At 38.1% G+C, this 18070-nt stretch overlaps 2 protein-coding genes and 1 pseudogene across 3 annotated transcripts; 1 reads left to right on the top strand and 2 right to left on the bottom strand.

Annotated features, from left to right (window-relative positions):
* Window positions 1–300: 300 nt before the first annotated feature.
* On the top strand, window positions 301–3399 carry LOC106318724 (annotated as a pseudogene).
* A 51-nt stretch (window positions 3400–3450) lies between these two features.
* On the bottom strand, window positions 3451–7644 carry LOC106318723 (acyl-CoA-binding domain-containing protein 4). 2 transcript variants are annotated; one of them, XM_013756837.1, is made up of 15 exons: window positions 7326–7644; window positions 7093–7155; window positions 6725–6803; window positions 6516–6641; window positions 6345–6422; window positions 6167–6271; window positions 6009–6075; window positions 5856–5917; window positions 5633–5772; window positions 5419–5545; window positions 5214–5328; window positions 5057–5145; window positions 4739–4822; window positions 3810–4664; window positions 3451–3720 (listed from the first exon to the last, which is right to left on the bottom strand). In XM_013756837.1, the coding sequence occupies exons 2-15, from the start codon at window positions 7128–7130 to the stop codon at window positions 3589–3591; spliced, it is 2097 nt and encodes a 698-aa protein (XP_013612291.1). In that variant the 5' UTR covers window positions 7131–7155; window positions 7326–7644; the 3' UTR covers window positions 3451–3588. The 2 variants fall into 2 exon arrangements, with proteins under 2 accessions (XP_013612291.1, XP_013612290.1); XM_013756836.1 differs by having other exon boundaries at window positions 3451–3729; window positions 7326–7638.
* Window positions 7645–9557: 1913 nt separating this feature from the next.
* On the bottom strand, window positions 9558–10356 carry LOC106315874 (monothiol glutaredoxin-S2). The gene has a single exon (XM_013753705.1). It carries the CDS (start codon window positions 10152–10154, stop codon window positions 9846–9848), a length of 309 nt encoding a protein of 102 aa, XP_013609159.1. The 5' UTR covers window positions 10155–10356; the 3' UTR covers window positions 9558–9845.
* Window positions 10357–18070: the final 7714 nt, after the last annotated feature.

The raw sequence follows: 18070 nt of genomic DNA, 5'->3' as shown, positions 1-18070 counted from the left end.
AATCAGTCTAATTAAAATTGTTGAAGTAAACTAATGATTGGTCCTAAAATCATGGAAAACATGATAAGTAAGCAAATTCACTTTCTCCGATAATAATAGTTTATGGGCTCGAGGAGTCAAGAAACAGCTAATGGACATTTATTGAGAAAGAGCTAATGGGCTTATATTGACGCTATTTGTTATATGCTCTGTTTCCGGGAAAATGATTTAATGGGCTTTTAACACATTCTATACTAGAATTTGATTTTTATAAAGTAATTGGCTGATAATCAAAAGTACAATAAAATCGAGGACTTATATTTACTTTAGTCACCTTTCAAAAGTTTGAAAGCTGCTCTATAGGGTTCAACTATTCAGCTCTCACTCTCTGCTTCACTTTAGGTTGTGACTATTTGCGTGATTCGAAGCAAAATGCATAGTGGATCTAGCGGTGGCGAGAGCCATCATACACCGACGCATAAGAAGATTCCGGCGCCGGATTAGGATCCGAAGCTCTAATGGGTATTGCCATAAACTCCTTTGTCTTACATTATCCCGTAGCAAAGTTTGAATTTTTATTCGCGTTTTCGAGCTCGTTGTGTGTTCGAAACGAGTAAAGTTCCTGACTTTCTGAAAAAAAAAAATGTAGCTCTTTCTATGAATTAAATAGTGACTGGGTCTTGATTTTTGCTGGGGTTTGTTTTGGCAGAGCTTGAGATCAAGAGAATCTTTTTTGAGATATTTAAAGAAAAGCAACTGAAAAGCCAAGAATCAGGCACGATACCTAGTTTCTACAAGAAGGTATGGGCACTTTACTTTATAAGATGATATAGTCTTGTCTCTGCATTTCACCTGATTAAATCTTGCATTCTTACACACTTAGTTTTCCTTTTTCCGTATTATACAATAAGCTTTTGTTCCTTTATTCTTTGTTGAGAAACCAGAAGAAGGATCTATTAGTCAAAGGTTCCAAAAACTTGCGAAATACCGCTTCTTGAAGGTATAATAGATTCTTCACTGCCTCCGCTTGAAGACGTTTAATGTCTTTGCTCATTTCACTATGTTGATTCATTTCCACAGAAACAGTCGGATCTTTTGTTAAACTCCGATGATTTGGATGCTTTGTGGAATTGTTTGAGAGAAAATTGTGTGATTGATGATGCCACTGGTGCTGAAAAGGTACATGCTTAAAGTTTTGAAACTATGCGTATCTAAGTTAACCAATGATTCTGATAATTGCTAAATCTGTGTCCATGTAGATGAACTATGAAGACTTCTGTCACATTGCCTCTGTATGTACTGAACAAATGTCGTCAGTTTTTCAGCCCATCCAATTTCATGAAGTTTGTGAAGGATGATGCTGGAAGGATTGCCATTTTACCCTTCTATCTATATGTGCTGCGCACGGTGGGTATCGTCATCTTCCTTTTTATCATTTGATATCTTTGAGTTGCACTTTGATTATTGTGATAATCATTTGTTCATCACTGATTATCAGGTGTCGCTTACACAAGCTAGGATTGATATGAGTGAGCATGATCAAGACTCTGATGGTTTCCTTCTAAGTACCCAAGTGGCCCTAAGCTTAAAGTTTTAAATTGCCCCAAAGAAGCATTAAGGACCATGCTGACTCTAATCTGATGTTTCTTTACAAATACTATACCTGATGTTATTGTAGGAGATGGAGTCTTATATTATGGGTTTAATCCCTAATTTGGCACAGTTGAGGGATATGCTGGAGACCTTTAGACAAATGTATTGCCGCATAGCTGCTCAAAAGTTTTTCTTCTTCTGTGATCCTCATAGGCGAGGTAGGAACTAAAGATATATAACTATGAAGCAATGAGAAATTTGCTTAACCTAGTATGAGTAGAGTATCTAATCGCCATGTGTTTAATGTGTGTGATCTATTTTTGCGTGCAGGAAAAGCCTGTATTAAGAAGATACTTCTCGGTAATTGTCTGCAGGAACTAATGGAATTGCATCAGGTCAGTCTAGATGAAGGATTAGTGAAATACAACTCTGTGATCAAGCATAAATAGCTTTCCACTTTCAGAAGCTGATTGTTCCGCGTGTGTTCTACATTAGGAAAGTGAGGAGGAAGTCACAGAGACAGAACAAGCTGAAAATTGGTTCTCATTGACTTCAGCTCAACGTGTATGTGGTGAGTGTGCAGTTTTTTTCTTAATACCTGCATCCGGAAAAGAGAACTCAGGAGAAAATTGATGTAGAGTTTATCTTTCTTATGTAGATATGTTTGACAAAGATGCTAGTGGATCGCTGAGCAAACAAGAACTTAAAGAATACGCGGATGGGACGCTAACTGAGATTTTCATTGAAAGAGGTAAACTTCAAACATTTTTTGGTCATTTTATACTTTTCATGGTACTGATAGTCACCAATGGTGATCGAAACACGTTTGAATTATAGTTCTAGAAGTAACTAACTAGGGTTTTTTTTTTAAAGAAAAGGTTCATCATATCCTTTACTCTTTGTAGTGTTTGATGAGCATGTCCGCCGTGGCAAAAGCAGCAGAGTCAATTCCCGGGAGATGGACTTCGACAGCTTCCTAGATTTCGTTCTTGCTTTGGAGAACAAAGACACTCCAGAGGGTTTGACATACTTATTCCGCTGTCTTGATCTCCAAGGGAGAGGCTTCCTCACCACTGCTGATATTCACTCTCTTTTCAGGTAAATGAATCTCTCTATCAAGTGACTGAATCCATTTGGTTTTTAGTAGATTTTCTTTTAAAAGACATGGAAGTGAAGAAGGGGAGCATCAAAGAGTTTGTGATGTTATCTGATACAATCTTCCTATATTAAATAAAATTCTCTGCATTTTCCTGCTTGCGGTAGCTGAGCTTTGTTCCGCGAGTCTCTTATCTGCAAAGACACTAGCTCCATAATAAAAGACACCCTCCTGGTGTGTGATGCTTCTTAACTTATCAAATCTCATCTGTTAAAAACCTGCAGAGATGTTCACAAGAAATGGATAGAAGGTGGGAACTATGAGCTGTGCATAGAGGACGTTCGGGACGAGATCTGGGACATGGGGAAACCTTCTGACCCGTTAAAGATCACTCTGAATGATCTCTTGGGATGTAAACAAGGTGGAACTGTTGCCAGCATGCTAATAGATGTGCGTGGCTTCTGGGCTCATGACAACCGTGAGAACCTTCTTCAAGAAGAGGAAGAACCACCTGAGGAAGAGTCCCAGTGATAATGTTATTTTCCATGTCTATGACTATAACTAAAAAAATGCTAATCGTAGGCCAGATAGGTCGGAGAAAGACCAAAAGTCTCCTCTAGTCTCAACCCCTGATGTTTTTTGTATGTATTCTGTGTAAAAGGCTTATTAGTTGCTGACCTTTAATCAATGTATTCTCTGTAAGATAGTCGTTGACGATTAATCATATGGTAAGAAAATGGATATGTAATATTATTACTTGTCTTCTTATGCTTGGAATCTGATTAGATTTTTGAGATTTTTGAATTTCTTTTTACATTAATCCACAAAACACTGTGATGGTTATCATTCGTTTCTTGGGAATATTACAAAATGCAAGTCTTAAAAGGTTCTTGTCTTGTCTCTAGACAACAGGTCTGTGTTTAGACATGGAAAGGCTTTCTTGGTGTAGCAGCTCTGTTCTCCAGAGACTGTAGCCTTTGCTTCAGATGAAACACTTCAACCTGCAACTGAAACGCTCTTGCTCTTTCTCCTGCAAGAACACCTCTTGTTGACTGCAACTCCTACAAAACAGATGACGAACAAAACGCTATTAAAACTTTGATCCTTCACCTTGTATAATATATACAAGGATTATTATTACCTTCTGTGTATCGTCTAGGACAGCTCTTAGGAACGCTACATCATGCTCGAGCCTGACATTGTCGGAATGAACCATGTTTGACAAACTATTAGCTTCATCTTGTGCTAACTCTAGCCCGGTGAGCTTCTCCTTAAGCAACTCAACATCTCTCAAGGCGTCAGAGAGCTTCTTATCACTCTCTTGTTTGCTCCTCAACGCAACCGACACATTTCTCTCAGCCGCTTCTCTTCCGGCCAACGCTGCTTCTAACTGCCCTTCAAGAATCCCATTTCTTCTTATGAGAGCCGTCATTTTTGCCTCGTGGAACTGGTACACGCTCGATGATGATGCTAAAGTGGCAGCATTATCCATTTCAGGGAATATCAATGCATCATCAATGTGTGCAAAAGGAAACGATTCAGAGGTTTGCTTGTGGAGTTCACGGTCAGAGACAGTAGATAGTGTTTTCTCTGCTGCGATCTTTGCTCCACCTCCATTGTCTTCATCTGTAATCTTTTCTTCTTCTGAGGACTTTGCAGGTGGTTCAACTACTGCTCTGTACTCTTCCTCTGTGCTGAACTGTTTGCGCAAAGAGACGTTTCCAGAAGATGGAGCATGATAATCAGCGAAAGTAATCTCTGATAAAGACCTTCTGCCGGAGCCACCGTGATCCTCAATGGCAGAAGCAAGTTTCTGTCTGGCAACGGAATCAATCAGCCTCTGAGAAGAGGCCTTGACAGATTCATCAACGGTTAAAACAGCCGAGGAAGAAGATCGTTTCCCAAACAGTAACCGGCCAGTGTTCTTCTTGGAAGTTGTTTGATGGTGTGTTGTTGGTGATTCACTCTTGTTCTTGTCGATGGTAAAAACCTCCACCTGTTTGTAGAAAAGAATCATGACTTTGCATTCAAAACACTTTGCATTTCATATGTACTGATATGAGCTCAGACCTGGTTTGAAGGGTCTTTTTTAGTTCCTCCGAAAGCTACAAGGAAGTCTTTATCCTTGTGTTGCAGAAGAACTAGACTAAATCCCTATACAACACATTTTCACAAGACAGTAACTGAGCTTCAACAAGATAGTTGTTGCTAAAAAATTTGAAAATATGAGTTTATTACTACTATAAACCAATGGTCAAAAACATCGCTAGACGGTAATTACGCGCTTTCCTAGCCGATTTTTAAAAAATCAGTAAAGAAAAACCAATTTGTTTGAGTCCGATTTACCACCTAGGCCAAATTTTAGAACACTGCTATAAACTTAAGCACCTTATTAGCTGTGATGGAAGATTGAGAGGAGATGCTTGCCACAGACCACTCGACCTTTAGAATATCAAAGACTAATGTCTCTGCATGTCCTGTGAAAACAAAGCAAACTTGTAAGATCTGACTTGATTCAGTGCGTTTTCGAGGTATAGAAACTTACTCTTCTTTCTGCTTCCACCTCCGGTTATATACCACTTATTACCGCAAAGAACTCCACAACTGCCAGCTCTTGGGGACGGGTGAAACCCTCTAATCTTAATTCTTGACCATACCATCTTGATGACAAATGTTAAGTGTCAAGAAAAAGAATAATATTCAATCTAGTAAGAAAGATAGAAACACAGGTTTACGGTGAAAAGCATTACGGTTTCAAAGTCGAGTGAGTATAAGTCACTAAGTGTTTTGTTCTTGCCAGAACCTCCAAACACAAACAGAATTTTGTCATCAAATAGCGTGGCTACATGATTTGATCTTGCACACGGCCTTGTTCCTCTGATTATTAAGCAAAAAAAACGTGTCAAGAAAAATAAAGAGTTTCATGTAAACTGACATTAGAAGAAGGAGAAGAAAAAAACTCACGTGCAGTTAAGAGGAAGCCATGTAGATGATTTGAGATCAAACATATGAAGATCATTTAGTTTCCTCTTCTTAGAATCTTCACCTCCGAAAAGGATCAGTACCGAGCTAGCCCTCACCACTGTATGACCACTGCGGCTGACCTGCAGTTTCTTATCCGGATCAGACTTGTTTCTTCGAGCCACCAAACTTGTAAATGAGTACTGAGAGGACTTATAAAATATACCGGTATGTCTCCCTTTGCATCCATTAGTGACCAGCATTCGGATTCAGTATCAAATGACCAAACTGCAAGCAATGTGTTCAAACATACAAAACCGTCTTAAGCAGAGTTTGAACATAAAAAAATCTTTGGAATGTTAAACAACAAATGTGAAACCTGAAACTCTATCACTGCTGGGATCTGTTTTTCCACCGACCAATAGCACTTTCTTACCCCAAGAGACCTAACACATTGATTAAAAACAATCAAAACCGAAAGATATAAAACCACAAAACAAGAAACATGTTTTGCTCAAAACAAACAATCAACATTACCAAGCAATGGCCTTTCCAGGAAGGGATCATGAGAGGCAGACTACTTGGCGATAAGTACACTTTTGAAGACACCGTGGACCAAGTAAATGAATCAAAGTTCAGCACCTGCAAATTGCAAAAACACTGAGGATGTCAATCCCTTTAAACCAAATAAGTTAATTCTCCAACGTATCTTTACCTGAACATCATCCAACAAGCCATTACCAGATTCACCACCAACTACTATCATTTTGTTACCAATAGCTGCCGCCGCATGCTGTCATAAAAAAAACAACAACTCTTTTGTCACCCATTAGCTTTACAAAACAGCTAAGAAGCTAATGACTAGAAACAGAGAGAAACTCGTTACATTAAAGCGTGGAGCTGGTTTATCTCCACCAACAGACAAGCCCATCCAGTTTTCAGAGTTACCAGATGAAGGCTGGAAATCAAGTTCATCAGAATGACTAGTTGCAGCCAAAGCAGCAGCTTCATTCTGCAGACATGTTTTTTTACAAAATCAGATAACAGTCAAAAATGTTACCAAACAATTGTGTCTTTTTATGTATATTAGCTTACAGTAGAGTTATCAACGCGTTTGGTCACACGCAAAGGACTCTTAGTGCCTTGAGCAGAATCCGAGAGCTGTACCTTAACTCTGATCAAATTACATCCAATGTTTAAGAGAAGAAGAACAGAACAGTCTGATCTAAAAATAGAAACCCCTAAACTGAGAAGAAGTAAGATTAAACTTTACTTCAATAGTACTAAAAGGGAGTTGCTTTTACAGTAAGCTTAAACAAGATTCTCCAAAAGGGTGATTCATAAAATAATCGATTATAAAAAAAAAAAAGGTAGTATGAAAAAAGTTCACAGCTTTAAGAAAACCGATGGAGACCCAAAAAGGTGATCTGATCTACAGATGAGAGTAAGAAAAGAAGACTAACCTGCCAAGCTTCATGCGCCTCTTTGAAAAGCTGAACATTTTCTTACAACTTTTTTCACAAACCCTAAAAAATAAAATAAAATAAAATTAGCTACATTGTCATCAATCCAGACATGCTCAAGAGCAAGCAATCTGTGAGGAATCCGTCCTTGACTTGTTAAGACGAATCTAAGTTTCAGAAGCCGACCCAAATCTGACAAAACAGAGATCTACTTAACACCCAGAAGAGCTCACCTGTTTGTTTAGTCGAGAAAATTCCAGTAAAGAGAGGAAGAGAATAGAATCAGTTTCTACTTTCTAGAGAGAGGAACAACAACCACCATAGCCATATATATCCACAGCTTCGAAACGTACTAATACGACGTCGTATTAAGTAGTAGCAAGCTGGCGTAGATGAATGATTGGAGAGGGTAAATTGATATATATGCTTACGGAAGCACATAAAGTTCTTGTCTTTAAGTAATAATATGGGACCCAAGTTCGTGTCTTTAAACGGTAAAAAATGAGAAAAACCGAATCTTGTACACGATCTGGACTAACTTGGCCGCTCGAGACAATAGAGCGGGTTGTGTTGTGTTGTGTTGTGTCATAAAGTGTGATGTTTTTGATGCAAAGGTTCCGTTGAGTTAATGGCGACATGTTTTGTCTGTTTCTGCTAAGTTGTGATTTGAGTTCGCCGATGACATTCAATGCAATGCTTGCGAGTTGCGACGCCTTTGTGGGTCCCACCCAACCTTCGCTTCTCCCCGGAATTTAAATTAATTATTTTCTGATTTTTGTTTTCTCTCTAACCGAATTTTTGTTCGCCGATGACATTCAATCAGTGTTTTTAAAACCGGACCGGAAGCTGAACCGGAAATATTTTGGGTCACGGTTCAATATGGTTCGACCGGATCAAACCTGGTTCAATAATATGGTTTGATATTTTTTTAGTATGTAAATATAAAAATAATATTAGTAAACATGATGCATAGTTAAAATATAAATCAATTTTGAACATAAAATATTATAAATATAAATTAGTTTCTTGTTTATATGGATGGTTTATAGATTTTCGATAGTTTAAGTGGTTTTTATTGGTTTAATAACTTTGAAATATAATCCGGCTATGTGGCCGGTTCATGATCAAACCAATTACTAGACCAACCCGGCTATATAACCGGTTCAAGGTCAAACCCGGTCCAACCATCGGGTCGGTCCGATTTTAAAAACACTGCATTCAATGCAATGCTTGCGAGTTGGGACGCCTTTGTGGGTCCCACCCAACCTTCGCTTCTCCCCGGAATTTAAATTAATTATTTTCTGATTTTTGTTTTCTCTCTAACCGATAATATGATTACTTACTAATTAAACACATGTCTTTTGTGTTTTTCATGTATTAAGAAATGGAAAAATCTTTTGTTTAGTTTATGTCTCGTACTAAGCGTATGACTGCTTTCCCCCGCTGCCATTCGCAAATGCAGTTTTTGCGGTTCATAACGGTTGTTGGCGTTTTGCAACAATCGCTCAAACCGTTCTAAACCGTTTCAAACCGCTCTAAACTTCATAAATTCAAGAGTTGGTTCCAGCTAACGTTTGCGGTTACGGACGGGAGGATAATATTTTTTTTAAACAATATAAATACAAAAAAAAAAACAATAAAATTTTAAATTGGAATTATAAAAGTACTAAAATGTAGTATATTTTAATTAATATTATAAAATTTAAAAATAAAAATATTTTCTATAAGTTTAAAATTTTAAAAACTATAACTTTTTAAATATAATTTTTATATTTATTATAGTGTTATGTTTTTTGATATTTTTATAATTATATAAAATGTAAATATTGTTAATGTATTATTTAACCGCTGCTATATTTGGTAGTTAACCAATCATAAGTATCCGGCAAACGCACTAATTTCTAACTGCATAACCAGTCGTACAAATCTCTTAAAACCGCTAGAAACCGTAACCACTCACATCCGCAAACTCCCGCAACTGCTGCGTTTGAACCAGTCAGGCCCTAAGTGTCACTTTAGTATTTTTTCTTGTTACAAAAAGAGTGTCATTTTAGAATTTCAATGCAATTTTCAGCTTAAAACTAATTACAAATGCATTGATTTTATAAATAATTTCATTTATCTCAAATACTATTGGTTGAATATGTGTAATTAATAAGAACTTTAATGGATTTCAATCATTTTCTTAATATGTGTGAAAAATGTCAAAGCGACATTTTTATGAAACGGAGGGAGTAGTATGTTTTATTTAAGGGAAATATCCTAGGATAGCACTAAAAAAGTTTCTATCAAAAATATAGACTCTAAGAATCAAAATGACCAAAATGTTTCATTAAAGAGGTGAATATACACTACCAAACATTGTAATCTTTTTTCTTTCTCAATTAAATTTTTTTTTTGAAATAAAGCTAACATTAAAGTGTATATCTGTGAAACGGAGAGAGTATATATTATAGTTATCTTCGTTAGAAAAAAAAACTATAATTCTCTCTAATTAATATATTACATCCTTCAGGTCAATATATTTTGTTACAAGTTCATATAAACTCGAACATTTTTAACTGATATAAGCTCAAAAACAATTAAAAGACAACACCCTGATTAGTGATCTTACATGGACTCATATGATCACCATGTCAACTATCATAGATGTGTCTGAAATTTAAACAAAAAACATTATTCTGCGTACTTAACGTAATGTTAAGTAACTATATCTTATATAGTGTTAAGTAACTATAGATAAATATAGTAAGTCAAACCCACAATGCACCAGCCCTCTTAAGCATAGGGATCAATGAGCCGTTAAGGTGAAGACTCATGACCTCGTTGGCTCCACCAACTAACTCTCCTCCAATAAAAACCGCTGGAACCGCTGGGCTACACCCAAGCCTCAACAAGGCCTGCTCAATCTCCCTCCCTCTTGATACCTCATCTAGCTCGTAAACGGCTGGATTCGCTCCGAAATCGCAGAGCAATGTCTTGACCGTGTGGGACATACAACATAAGCTTTTGCTGTATATCACCACTGGTCTCTCCAAAACCATCCTCGTGACCATCTCCATTGCTAGTCTTATATGGTATCACACAGCTAAAATCAAACTGTTTAGTTTTTGTTTCTTTGTTTTACAATTGGAATAGGTTTATGAGTATGAATCAATATCTATATGTTTTACGGGCGAAAGAAATATCAAACAAATTTTTTTTGTAAAGGTTTAAATAATGAAACTCTTGATTCGACTCGGAGAATAAGGTTTTGTGAGAATGTTGTGTGTGGATATGAAATTGGTGAGAAGTCTTTGTTTATATAGTTATATAGAGGCAGCGAATACGATGATTAGTGGATCAGATCGGACAAGATGTTTGGATTTCGTTTCTAACGATATCGTGTCCGAAAGCGACACCAGCTCAATTTTATTTTTGGATCACGGAATGTAAGTATTGAGAATCTAATGATTTCCAAAAGTTTTATCGTTTCTTTTAGTTTTTTTTTTTTTTTTTGGTAAAATGTTAAAATTATATTACCAAACTTTTAATTTTTTACAGAAGGACAGAGGAGACAAAAAACAGAATGAAGAAAATAAACTAAACAGAGCATCTTGAACAAGCCTATTCTAAGTTTACAGACTAAGGTCCTTCATGCGAACTAGAGATAGCAAAGCGTTGATGCCCCAAGGGAAAGAATGAGAGGAGCGAGACCCCGGTTGCCGCGAGCTCCCAAAGAAAAAGGCGGCTCAAACCTTGAAGCAACGAGATAACCTACAGCTTCCGAGAGACTTAATCATCAAGACCATCACTGAGAAATGCATCCACGTAACCGCTAGTCCGTTCGAAATCGCTTCACCGACAGCACGAAGAGGAATCCACAAAACAGGCGGTGCCGTCGTTTGGAACAGAGTGCTGGAGATTGCTGTCACCAACCCTCCGAGAAATCGTTTCTTTTAGTTGTCCATATATGCATATGTATGGCTAAAGATGAGAATGTCCTTAGCTCGTACGGTTCCATAAAGCGAGCTATAGGTCAATATCAATTAAGATAAAACAATCACAAATCATTGATTAAAAAAGCAAGTATATGTTTACATTTTTTTTTTTGCTAAAATATTTTCTATTAAAATGCATGAGAATAAAAAACGATAAACAAAACGATAAATAAAAAACTATTAAAGTATATGTTTACATTGTTCTCTAGTATATATAGCCTAATATAAGCTTGTTGTGGCTCAACAAGGTATTAAAAGAATGTTTTCATCATTTAAATAAAAAACGATAAACAAAAACATGCATACCAATCCGGCAATGTAATCAACCTAGTGACAGTACCATAATTAATCAGTTCATGTTTAAGTCTATTTCATGCAGCCTCGGATTATCGCCAAATAGCGTCCACTTATAATCAAATAAAGTTCTACAATTCAGAAACATCCAAGCTTCCTAATTCAATCTTTGCAAGCATAATTATTCCAAGGCTTGAAATATGTTAACCTCTTTCTCGAACAAATTAAAATTGGAATATGTAAAGCTTATCAAAGAGGCATCTTATGAGTTGGAGAACAGGAGAAGTAGTTATTCTAAATAAGGTCTCTTTTTCTTTAAGGCACGTCCCCTTCTTCTTCTACGTGAGGATTCTATTCTCGACTCGCCATTTCCACATTTCTCAACTAAGTAAAAGCTTATTTTGTAGCAACTATAAGAGAGAGGAAGAGAGAAAGAAATGGATTCTATATATGAGCTAAGCACTTAATTCGCTTTAATTTTATGGTGGCCAACCATCGAATTTTAGGGACACAAATCGAGAATACGTATGAAAGTAATAACAAATACTTATACATATGGGCATGTCCTCGAGGTCCCGGCTCGTTTCAATAGTTGATTCCCATGCAACATGTGGTGTAATTAGTTTCTATCATTCGTTTGGAAATATACAGATTGGCAGAACATGGTTCATTGGTTTATTAACATACCTAAGAATCAATCTAAATGTTTTTTAGTAATGTTGTTTAGCATGTTCATGCACATAAACACCAAATATGGATATATAACCCATGATCTTTGAGATGTGAGGAAACATGCAGCAGCGATAAGAAGAAAAAAATCCAGTTTAGATATGCTAGATGGTCCCATGGTGTCGGATAAGATACGTGACCTAGACGGTCCATTCCATTGCAGTGGTCTCGATTCGACTCTCAACAGAATTATTGCAAAAGGTGACATGACTGGTTTTTGATGATTTTCCGAAATACATTTCGATTAGGGTTACTGTTGCTATATTTTGTGTCACTCGAAAAGGAAATGAAAAAATGCAGGTTCAATTATCATATAGTTAAGAAAACTCTACAATGCTTTGGACGTAACCCATGCAATTGTTTCATCCTTACTTGTAAACCTTGAATTTTGTAGCCCTATCTAATATATTTTTAACATTTAACGCATAAGGTCTTTTACCCTTGTCTAGTTCTTCTTTTGAATCAATTGTTTGGAACTTGGGGGGGGGGGGCTGATGACTATCCAATAAATAAATTAACGAACCTTTTTCAAACTGTAGATGCTCCCTTCTAGACTTGCGTACATATATATACACCTAAGGCATATACAAATAAATAAATATCTATTATATATAGAGATATATATAGTATATATATCACATGTCAGACTACGATTAAAATTAATAGATTCGCTGATGGTTGCATGTACGACTCTTGGACCTCACAGTTTGGCCTGCTAGAAGACCAATGGCCACATTATTTGGGTTCATGCATGCATATATATCGGAATCCCTACAATGCTTTCTTTTCCCTTTTATTTTTGGTAAAATAGAGCACACCTATTCTCTATATATAACTTATTCAACACTTTTCAAATTAACTTTTAGAGCTATGTGATTACGTACTAAAAATTTTGGTTTAAAACAGGCGCCTATCTATGAATTAAGTTTAGAGAGACCAAAAACCATTGGTTGCACACAAATACCTGAGTTAATTGTTAATAGTTTTCAAGTTACGTTGTTTTTTTTTTTTTAGGTAACCGCGGGTTTCCGGCGACCGTGGTCAACCGACTATTTCCGCGAGGCCCACGGTACTCCACGTATTCTTGGGATTTAACCCTAGCTCGGATGACCAGCGGGATTCGAACTGCGGGTACCGTATTGGGGGTTTTCCCCTCAAGTACCACTAGCCCAAGGCCGCTGGTTTAGGTTGTTCTATTAGTACATATAGTAAAAAGTGTATCAGAATATATAGGATAATATTACTAATAAATTATTAAAAGTAGGAAAAGAATGTCAACTATCTACATTAAGTACAATACATATATTATAACCAAAGGTGTCATTACTCTGCCATGCAATTTGAATGTCGTAAACATGTATGCCATACTTTATGGTTTAAAAGTTTTGTTTATAAAACTGTCAGATTAAATTATAACTAGTAAACTAAGTTTAAAAAAAAAGATAGCTAGTAAATTTAAGCAAAAAAAAATGAAAAAAAATATAGCTAGTAAATTCAGTTAATAATGCATTGTCGATGATGATTATAAAATCGCGAGGACGGGTCGTCGCGTCACATATTGCCAATTTGCCATGTACGGTTGTCCGTGTAACTTGTGCGGTTGCTCTTGCAACTCAAGTTGCATTCATCTAATCTAAACTTAAATATTCTTCTTCTTTTTTTTGTGCACCTCTAAACTTAAATATTCTAAGAAAATAAATCTCCTTTTCAATTATAAAAGAGAGATGCTCAGAATACTTTTTTACACATGTTCGTTTACTGGTGTATTTACCTATCTATATAACGACGTGGAGGAATGAGATTGATCCAAAAAAGAAAGTTGAGATTGATAAAGACGAACGGGCGTCAGCACAAAAAATGCTTAAATCCGCGACCGAGAAACGCGTGTTCCCACAAACGATTCCGAATCATATTCCTTCTTTTATTTCTTGCCCCCATACTAAATTTTCGACTTTTTCTAATAAGGAAGAAAAAAAACTGCAAATTGCACCTAAAACATATAAAACATATTGTTGGCTACAGAGTAATCCCAAAGGGCAAGCTAGGTAGATAAAATACTCTGTTCGAATCATGCAGAATTTCAAACTAATGTTTTTTTTTGTAAGATGACTTTCATTTGATTAGCTAAAAAAAAGAAAATATTACATTCCAAATCCAATAGAGAGTAGCTTACCAAACGAGGAGGGAGATCAATGTAACCGCTTTTCCACCCCTTAGGAAACCCATCTGTGCTACTGTTTGCTCCCACACATAGTTCAAAGTTGAAAGCGCAATCGAAAAAGAGATGATTGCGAGACTCTGGGTGCATGTTGCATAGCACACAAGTTTGATCCACCTGAAGACCCCAGCTTCTCATTCGATCCTTTGTTGGACAACGATTCAAATAGACTAGCCAAGCGTGGAAAGAGTGGCGTGGAATAGCATGAGGAAACCAAATCATCTTAGTCCATCTTTTGATCTCTATTTCTCCTCTGATGTAAGTGTAGACCGCTCCAGTTTTATATTTATCTCCATTTGTTCCTTGAAGGTCCCATTCATAAACATCTTCATTCTCAGACAGCTCCACCGGTGTAAGGAAAGTGTATAACTCAAGCGTTGCTTCCGACCTTGCAGGTGGCAGATACCAGTTCCCATTCCGATATAGCAAAGCAACCGTTGCTTTATGCGGAATACCAAGTCTCGAGTTGGAGGAAGACGTGATAGCGGTAATGCAACCCATTGGAGCCCAATTATGATGCCAGAATAAAGTCGATCTTCCATTTTCTAGCCTCAGCTTAATGAGGGGAAAGATAATAGGTCGAAGCTTTATCAATTTGTTTACTAACCAGGAGTGAGATTGGCTTGGCTTAATTGTCCAGTAGTTGTGCAATGAGCCTTTGAGGATTACTTCTTTAAACCAGATCACCCACATTGAGTCCTCCCTGAAGAAGATCATCCAAATGAGGCGTAGGCAACACGCTTTGTTCCAGGTTAGGAGATCCTTGATTCCCAATCCCCCTTGCTCTATAGTTAGAGTAACTGTGTCCCACGCTACTCTAGTTGTATGATGACCTTCTAAGCTCCCTTTCCAAAGAAAATGGTTACATAAAGAGTTGATCTTATTAATGCAGGCTTTAGGGAGTATATAGGCAGAGCACCAGAAGGTCATGATTCCCGCTATCACTGTCTTTATAAGAAGCAGCCGACCCGAGAAAGAGAGAGTCTTCACTGACCAGGAGGAAAGTCGTGATTTGACTTGCTGGATTAACGGCTGGCAGTTCGGGAGAGACAACTTTCTAGAGTTTAGTGGAACACCCAAGTAACGGAAGGGGAGCTCTACATGGGTAATACCTGTGGAGGCTTTTATCACATCATTCTCCTGTTCAGACAAGCCCGAGGAGTAGAAACTTGTCTTCTGGAAGCTCACCGCAAGACCTGATCTTAACTCAAATTCCCGGAGTACCTGTAGGACGCTTTGTACTGATTCTATGGAGCCATCAACAAAAATCAGAAGGTCATCCGCAAACGAGAGATGGGTAAGCTTCATTTTATTGCATTTCGGGTGGTAGTTGATTTTGTTTTCCACAGCTGCTTGGTTTAGCATTAGAGAGAGGTAGTTCATAGCCATGACAAATAGATAAGGAGACAACGGGTCTCCTTGCCGAAGCCCTCGTTTACCCTTGAAATAGCCATTAACCGTCCCATTATAACCCACCATGAAACTGGTTTTGCAGATACACGCCTTGAGCCAGGACCGGAATAGAGCAGGAACATGCAAACTTTCAAGGCATGAGAACAAGAAATCCCATGATAAAGTGTCAAAAGCTTTCGCTATATCAACTTTGATGGTGATTCTCTTACTGCATTTCTTTTTATGATAGCCATTTACTAGTTCACTTGCAAGCACCGTGTTCTCCAGTAACAGTCGATCCTTTACAAACGCAGTCTGTGAAGGCAAGATGAAAAGAGGCAGGATCGACTTGAGACTGGAGACTAGGAGTCGAGAAATCACTTTATAGACTGTATTGAGGCAGGAGATGGGGCGGTAGTCTGTGATTTTTGAAGCACCCGGAAATTTTGGAACGAGAGAAAGGATTGTTGCATTTGCTGAAGTAGGGAGGAAAGAGGTGGTGAAGAAGTTTTGAACCGCAACAATCACCTCCTCACCTATAATTTCCCAGGAAGCTTTGAAGAAACTAGAGGTGAGGCCATCTGGGCCAGGCGCCTTATTAGGGTTTAGCTTGAAGAACAAATTCTTTATTTCCACCGCTGTCGGCATTGTAGTCATGAGATTTGCTTGTTGTTCTGAGACAGAGTAGGGAGATAGTTGCTGGAACCATGATAGGTGAGAGACAATGGGAGGACGGTGATGATGTAGAGGACCGAGGACTTCTTGGAAATGAGCAATTGCCAGTTGACTCATCTGAAGAGGGTCAGTAATGAGAATGCCTGAGGCTGTGGGGAAGGATCGTATCGCATTGTAGCTGGCCCGCACTTGACAGATCCTATGGAAGTAGGTAGTGTTCAAGTCACCTTCTCTTAACCAATTGATTATGGATTTTTGAAGGAAGAAACACTCCTCTATCTGCCTTAGAAATAGCCATCTCTCATTTAGGTCTCTCTCCTCCTGAAATAGCTTAGTAGTTGGGGTATGAAGAGCTTGCACCTGCACAATTTCTAACAAACGGTGAGTTTCTGACACTCTCTCTTGTATTTTAGAAAAATTGTTTTTGTTTAGAAGTTTCAAATCTGTTTTGATGCTCTTTAGTTTCCAACACAGGTCCGCAAGGGAGCAGCAACTGTTTCCGGCTTGAGTCCACGCGTCCATTACCAGCTGAGTGAAGTTTGGATGTTTGGTTAGATAGTTTTGGAATTTGAAGGGTTGGGTACCGGCTTTAGGTAACTGATAGGCTAGGTCAAGCAAACATGGGGCATGGTCTGAGATGGAAGGTGGGAGGAAGGTAGCAACAACATGGGGAAAGGAAGAGATGGCTAAGTTGTTCAGTAACTGTTTGTCAAGCTTCTTTGCTATGGGCATATCAGGCTGGTTATTTTTCCAAGAGTGGGAAGCTCCATAGTAGCGCAAATCAAATAGACCGGTTTGAAGGAGAGAATCTTGTAACAAGTACATTTGATAATCTTGAGATATTACAGTTGGAGAAGAGTGTTTTGTAGCTCTTATGATCTGGTTGAAATCTCCCCCAACAAACCAAGCTTTGCTTTGAAGATCAAAAGAACTGTGAAGTTGAAACATTTCTGTCCACAACTCGATGCGCTCCTCAGCTAGGTTTGAGGCATAGACAGCGGTGTAGTAGAATGGGTCTTTATTTGGGATGGTGACAAGACAAGTGAGGCTTTGCCTGCTCTGATGAACAACTTGAATGACAAGAGGGTCTTTCCAGATGATTATTATTCTGCCATCATCATCAGAGGCATGGTTGGAGACATAGTTCCAGGCTGGGCAAATCTTAGTCATCAAAGGGGGCAGGGAAAGTTCTTTTACATGAGATTCTAAAAGGGCGCCAAAAAGAGGTCTATGATTAAGAAGCAAATTTACAAAAATCTGATGTTTACCCGGGTCATTTAGACCTCTAAGGTTTCAAAAAAAGAGTTTCACACTCATTAGGAAGAAAAAGGGGTGTCCTTGCTTGAGGGGCAAGGATCAGGTAACATGGCCGTATCAGGGCAGTTTGTAAGGAGGGGAGAAGGGTCAGAGGAGAGGGGTGCAAAAGGGTTTTGGGAGAATAGAAGGGTTTGAACTGGGTCAGATGAAAGAGGGACAAATGGATTTGGTTTTGTGTTTGAAAGGAGAGGAGGAGAAAGAGTAGGAGATGAACGAGACCGTTTCAGAGATGGTCGAGGGATAGGGTCAGGAGAGGCGGGGAGAGGCTTTGAAAGAGTTAAAGGGAGGGAGTTATTTTGTTCCAGTGGGGGAACAGAAGGGCTGTGAGTAGTAGAAGTAGATGGCTTTTCTGGTGGGAATGGATGAAAGGAAG

This window comes from Brassica oleracea, chromosome C9, assembly GCF_000695525.1.
Source record: "Brassica oleracea var. oleracea cultivar TO1000 chromosome C9, BOL, whole genome shotgun sequence".
Lineage (NCBI taxonomy): Eukaryota > Viridiplantae > Streptophyta > Magnoliopsida > Brassicales > Brassicaceae > Brassica > Brassica oleracea.
Note: the sequence above shows the minus strand (reverse complement) of the source record. Positions and strands in the feature narration are given on the sequence as shown.

Coding starts and splice junctions, on each gene's coding strand:
- LOC106318723 (XM_013756836.1), bottom strand. CDS start 7,130: ATGTTCAGCTTTTCAAAGAGGCGCATGAAGCTTGGCAG. Junction 6,076..6,166: donor CCTGGAAAGGCCATTGCTTG/GTAATGTTGATT, acceptor TCAATGTGTTAG/GTCTCTTGGGGTAAGAAAGT. Junction 5,546..5,632: donor TGGCTTCCTCTTAACTGCAC/GTGAGTTTTTTT, acceptor CTTAATAATCAG/AGGAACAAGGCCGTGTGCAA.
- LOC106315874 (XM_013753705.1), bottom strand. CDS start 10,154: ATGGAGATGGTCACGAGGATGGTTTTGGAGAGACCAGTGGTGATATAC.